Genomic DNA, 6,701 nt, shown 5'->3' on the forward strand with positions numbered 1-6,701 from the left:
CTCATCTCCTCGCCTCTTTCACTGTATTTTCTTTTACCTTCTTTTTTCACTTATCCAAACCAAAACCATAAGACAACCACTTCATCATCTTAATAATTACTATCATCATCACATAAGATATATCAATAACCCTTCACCACCTCAAAAACTTCTTTTGTTAACCATCACTACTTCCTCCAACTAACACTACAACAACCTTTGCAATCATACCAACTTTCATCATATTTCCACATAAACAAATCTTAAAGCATAAACATCAACAACATTAATATAAGAAGCTTCCAACGGCCATGGCCATGGATCTCAAATATGTAAAATCTGGAGAGAGAAAATAGTAAGTAGAAAAAGGAGAACAAAAACGCTGAATTTGCATTTTTAGATTTCCGGAAAATCACCCTCCGTCGCCGATCACACCGCTGAGTGCCTTTGACATCCATAGTCGTCGAAGACACCTTCATCGTCGGTAGATTTCTTATTTCTTTTGCTTCATTTTTTTTCTTCATTTTTAATTCTCTTATGAGTTCATTATATGATTTTGTATGTTTGGTTGTTCTCATTTGAGAGAGAAAATATATTTTACTTTGTGATTTAACTGTTGTTGTTCATTGAGTTTAGGATGGAGATGAATACAAATAGAAGAAAGAAGGAGGAACCTAGTTGGGAAAAAGGATAGAAAATTTTATCAACCACCAAACCATAACATTTTGAGCAAGTAGAAAACAACTTACACATTTTGGTCTTATGTATAACCACAACAACCAAGACAGCAAGCATACTAGGAAGAAGAGGAAGTTGCGAAGATTAGGTTACCTGGAACTCGCTTAGATCTGTGCTTCGCGAGGGTATTAATCTTTTTCCTTGTAATGTTGAAACTTATTAATCTTTTTCCTTGTACTGCTTGAAACCTATTATTTTGTTACTCTGTTTCCTTCCACTATGATTGTAACCGATAAGAGCATGACTGAACGAACTTCGGGGGTATCGGTTTGTTAGGGGGCGAGGGTGCCATTGTGTAATCGATTTTTGATTTGTTAGGGACTTGTTTTTTTTTGGAACTGTTTTGTTGAGAGTTTATCTGTGTTCATAGAAATCTCAGATCTTGGTTTGACCAATTTTTTTTTGAAGGAGCACGATTAGGAGAGGTTGAGAGAAAGAGTGATTGAGAGGTAGAATGAGTGTTGATTCGGAGGTAAAGACGAAGCTTTTGAATCACGACCATGGCAAAGAGAGTTTTGTTTTGAATCGTGTTTTCTCTGAAAGAAGGGAGGGCGAGCGCGTTTCCACAAGAGGAATAAGAAACAACCATGCTAATTTTTAGGGTTTACTCTTGCCTTGTTAGGTTAGTGGCCAAACTGGGTCGGATCCGACCCGATCCGGCTTCCCTCCCTTTAAAGCCTATCCGCTTTTTTTTTTGGCCCATTGGATTTTTTTTTATTTAAAAAATTAGTTAGTCATGATATTTGTATTAATGGGTGAATGTTACTCCTAACTAGTTGTTCATGGCCTGGTGGATGATACATCTTCTATCTTCCACTAGGTCCTTGGTTCAATCCTTTGCTTTAGCAACTTTTGATTTCATTATTTTATATTTTTAGAATTGTCATAATCAGTTTTGTGTTTCCTATTTAATTCAAATTATTCTAAAACATTGCTAGTTTTATTCTATTTTTATTTTATTTTATTTTTAAACGCGTCAAAAAAAAAGAAACTTATTTATTTATTTATATATTTATTTATTTATTTATAATCGAATTATTTTGGGGTCCTTTTATATCAAGTCCTGGTGAAGGTATCCATTCAACTTCCTTTGATTTCAACTTCCATACTTCGATCATTTTAATCTCAAACCTTCACATTAATCATTTTCTATTCAAACCTTCTCATTAAAACGTGAAGAAAAAGATTATCCCGGATGGAATATCCAGTTATAATCCCGAATATTAGGCTCAAGCTGTAAGAGCTTGTAAGCCATAAATATTCGTCTTCCCTTCCACACTCTAATATTCAAATCATTTTCTAAATAAAACGTGAAGAAAAAGATTATCCTGGATGGAATATCCAATTATAATCCCGAATATTAGGCTCAAGCTGTAAGAGCTTGTAAGCCATAAATATTCGTCTTCTCTTCAAAACGCTCCAATTTTCAAATCATTTTCCTAAGTAAGTTGGAAGAAAAAAGATTACCTGGATGGAATATCCAGTCGTAGTCCCGAATGCTAGGCCCAAGTTGTAAGAGCTTGCAAGCCATAAATATTCGTCTTCCCTCCAAAACATTCGTACATATCTGAATCACTTTCTTAACAATATTGGAAAGAAACAGACTGCCTGGGTGGAATGTCCAGACGTAGTCCGGAGTACTAGACCCAAGCTGTAAGAGCTTGCAAGTCATAAGTACTCGTCTTTCAAACTCCAAAATACTTAATTCCTATCTTAACCTCTTTCAATAAAGATGGAAATGGAACATGGTGTATACCGTGCACTCCTGAGATTAAGATTTGAGGCGGATGCCTCGCCAATCTTAACTTTCGCCATCGTCTAAAATTATCAATGTGGTTTCTTCAAACCCTTTCTCAATCAAACCTAAAAATACTTAATCTCTATTAAACACTTTTGCCAATAAAGATGGAAATGGAACATGGTGTATACCGTGCACTCCTGAGGCTAGGATTCGAGATGTATATCTCGCTCATCTAAGTTCTCGCCATCACTCAAAATACATCCAACCAATCAAACTCTTTTCTCGCCGCCATGCGATTAATCAAAAACCTTTTTATAAATGAAAGATATATTGTCTTAAGGTGATGCAAAACAATGTTTCGGCCACGATTGTTGAGTAGAGATAAATGACACTTTTCCGAATGTAGATTTATAAATCCGTTCGATGTGTGGTATGCGTCTACTCCTCATCTGTTTTGGGTAAAATAATGTTTTCGTCGATTTATACACTATAGCTTTCGCTAAAATCGACCAACAAACAAACATTTTTCTACCCAGAACTACGTAAGCCTTGATTTCTCTTTTGAGATACGTAGGAGCAGGATTTGTAAATCTTGTCAGGCCCACTAATAAAAAACTTAGGTTTAGTCCTTCGTCAAAAATCCAAAAACATTCTCTTCTCATCCTTTCTTTCTTTCCCACCTAATAATTCGAAAAGCCTAACATTTCAACTAACACTAACGCACACAACTAACCTAATGGGTCCCGTTGAGTACAACGGACGTGGGGGGTGCTAATACCTTCCCCTTGCGTAATCGACTCCCGAACCCTGATGTTGGTTGCGATGACCATATCTTATCCTTTCTTTTAGAGGTTTTATCGATATTTCCCCTTTCCTTTTTAGGAATAAATAAAGTTCGGTGGCGACTCTGTTCAGTCCATCAATGTGAGCGTGCGATCGCGCTTGGCTTTAAAGTCGTATCCCCATTTTTTCGAGGTGCGACAGATAGCGACTCTGCTGGGGACTCAAATCCCTAAGTGAGTCAAACCTAGTTAGGTCGTTTGTGTGCCTTTGTTTGTTTACCTATGTGGCTTTTCTTTATTATTTTTACTATTTCTATTGTCATATTGATATGAATCTATTGTATTGGTTCGATTATGGTGTGGTACTTGGATACTCTCATTGCAAACCTTGTGGGAAAGACTTTTTACCCGAGTCTCGAGTAAAAACATAAGATAGGACGAGGTTGAGTAGTACGGGTCCACGAGATATATTTCTCGTTGGGTCGGTACGAGAACCTTACTTAGAGTAGATTCTTGAGAGGATGTTGTCGCTCGGCAAGTAAGTTACCATAAGCTTCGACATTTTCTTTAGGATCCATGACTCTGAGAACCATTTGTAGAACCTTAGTTCTTTGCCCAACTAGGAAAGATGGTTGCGTAGTGTGGGTCTGCAAGATGTATTTCTCGTTGGATCGATGTGACAACCTCACTTAGAGTAGATTCTTTAGATGAAGTTGATGCCCGACAAGTAAGTTGTCGCAGGTAGCAAACAGTCTAACGGATCCATGACTCTAGGAACCTTTTAAAAAAAACTTAGACCATACCTGGTGAGAACCATGTTCTATACAAAGCAATCAGACTTATCCATGCCTTAAGCCTATTGAACCTATACAAAAAAAAATGCATTACATTCATACATTACATCAACATCATAAAAAGCAAGCTCTTTGGTTGTCTCTTATTTATTTCAGGAATGAAGAACTTGAAAATGACAACTTCAATGAGACACACTTTCATGCTTAAGTACAAGGAACCTAAGTTGGACAGTCTGAAGGGTTTGATCTCTGATTTGACTCTCAGCAAACGTGATGAGTTCGGAAAAAACTATGGGAAAATTTTGAGCCTTCTAAATAAGAAAGTTGACTATGGAATTATCGGCTCTCTAGCACAATATTATGATCCACCTCTGCGTTGTTTCACATTCGCTGATTTCCAGCTAGCTCCTACTTTGGAAGAAGTTGAGAGAATCGTGGGTCTCAAGTTGAAAGATTTTAATCCATTTCCAAAGCTCGAAGAAGATATGGGCCCAAAGAAGATAGCTTCAGCCCTAAGTATCAATGTCCCGACTGTTCGAGACAATTGGGTTGAAAAAGGGGGTTGCGAAGGTTTTGCCGCGGTGTTTTTGGAAAATTTAGCTCTAAAGTTCAAGAAAAGCGGAAATTGGAATGCATTCTATGTTGTGTTGGCTTTATTGATCCATGGGATTATGCTCTTCCCAAATGTTGAAAAATTTGTGGATCAAGTAGCCATAGAAGTCTTTCTCTCTGGTAATCCAGTACCATTTCTCTTAGCTGACATTTACTATGCCCTTCACACTCGACACGAAAAGAGGGGTGGAACTTTATTGTGTTGCGCTCCTTTGCTTTACACTTGGTTCATGCAACACATGCCCGAAGAAGGTCCTTTTGTGGCAAAAGAACTTAAGTCTCCTCAAAAATTAGCTTCTCTTACCGCAAGTTCCATCAGATGGTATATCCGAGAGTGGGAAACCCCAGACATTATAGTCAGTTGTGGGGAATTTCCTAATGTACCGTTGTTGGGTACCAAGGGTTACATCAATTATAACCCTATGCTATCTCGAATGCAACACAGTTACTCCATGGATGGTCCTCCTGACGCAAAGGACTTACAGCCATTTGTGCTCTCTGACATCCAAGCAAGCAATCCTGATGTAAGAGCAGTACGAAAGGCTTGATTAAAGGTTGTAAGAAAGGGTAAGGAGTTTGGAAAAAGAAACATTCTCGCCAAAGAACCTTACACTCGATGGGTGAAAGAAAGAGTTGAGGAAATCCAGTTGCCATTTATCTTAAAGGTTCCAACTTTTCCTAAAACTCCTTAGCCCAAGCCCATACTCCATGAGGAAATGGAGAAACTTTCTACTAAGGTTAAGGAGCTCGAAATGGAGAATACTGAATTACGAATTCAGATGAATCGAGTTATCTTGGAAAATCAGAATTTGAAAGAGGAACGTAAGGGAAAGGTCCAAGAACTTGAGGATAGTAACAAGAGAGCCAGGCTATTGGAAGACCAGAAAGATGATCTTGATCATATCCTATTGGGTTCCACATCAGTGATCCGAACCAGGAAGGAAGAGCTCAAGAAAGCTGAGTATAGGATCTGTGAGTTAGGGAGAATGTTGGATAAATCTCTTATGGATAAAAAAGAAATTAAGCTCGACTTTGAGGCACAGATCCGTGACTTGAGGGACGCTCTGAAGAAATGCGAGTAAAAGTTGTCTCGTGAGATACTCCAAAAGGAAGAAGCTGAAAGAAACTGTCACCATCTCAGGTACCAGTTGGAAGAAGCTACTAGGAGATTTGCGGTTTTGGAGAGCCAAGAAGGTGATGTAGCCTACTTACTCCTAAAGAATGATTGTGTGTACTGGAAAAGGTTGTATAGGGAGGCTAGAGCAACCTTAGATGAAGATCAAAAGGTCATCCAGAAACTCCAAGAGCTCTATGTTGAATGGAATGGCAAGTTCCGCAACTTAGCTAGGTTTGTTAACCTCAATATGTTGGAACTCCCAAAAAAACTCCAGGAAGCGGATTGGTGTATGTGTCCAGAAAACACGCCTCCTCAGGTTTTCAATTTCGTCAAGTTTATCAAGAAAATGATGAATGAGCTCACCACAGATCTGGCTACGATCATAAGAGCTGAGACAGAGCTTAAGTTCACTTGTACTTGAATTTGAATAGTTGGTGTTTAAATCTTTTTGTATTCGAATCATGTGTACTTGAAGTTAAATCCTTTTGTATTCAAATTTGATTTTAATTAATGGAAGTTGTTATTTTGGGTCTCAATTATTACGTGTTATTTTTATTTAATATGTTCTAACATTGCTGAAATAAATAATTAAGATAACTAAGAGCTTTGCACAAAATGCACCCATAACATGCACTCATGTCATTCTTCAAACAAAAAACTCATTTTTGTGTCTTCTTCAGTTCCACACTGAGTCCTCAGCATCACTACAACACCAGAGCCAACGCTCGTCAAAGAATGGCAGATCAAGAGCATGAATTGGAGCGAGTAAGCTCAGAACTCGAAGACCTACGAGGAAATATGGGTCAGGTCATGGAGATATTACAGGTCATCAGGGCAAAGTTAGACACCCAAACGACGGTTGTTTCAGAAATCGCCGGTCCATCGGTTGAACCCCAACCTGCGAGGACAGTACCAACAACCTGGCCAACCTATGGTTT

General features: G+C 38.3%; 1 protein-coding gene across 1 annotated transcript; it reads left to right on the forward strand.

The window, feature by feature from the left end:
- Positions 1 to 4,207: 4,207 nt before the first annotated feature.
- LOC127087712 (uncharacterized) lies at positions 4,208 to 5,194 on the forward strand. Its single transcript, XM_051028650.1, has one exon. It carries the CDS (start codon positions 4,208 to 4,210, stop codon positions 5,192 to 5,194), a length of 987 nt encoding a protein of 328 aa, XP_050884607.1.
- Positions 5,195 to 6,701: the final 1,507 nt, after the last annotated feature.

This window comes from Lathyrus oleraceus, chromosome 1, assembly GCF_024323335.1.
Source record: "Lathyrus oleraceus cultivar Zhongwan6 chromosome 1, CAAS_Psat_ZW6_1.0, whole genome shotgun sequence".
NCBI classification, from domain to species: Eukaryota; Viridiplantae; Streptophyta; class Magnoliopsida; order Fabales; family Fabaceae; genus Lathyrus; species Lathyrus oleraceus.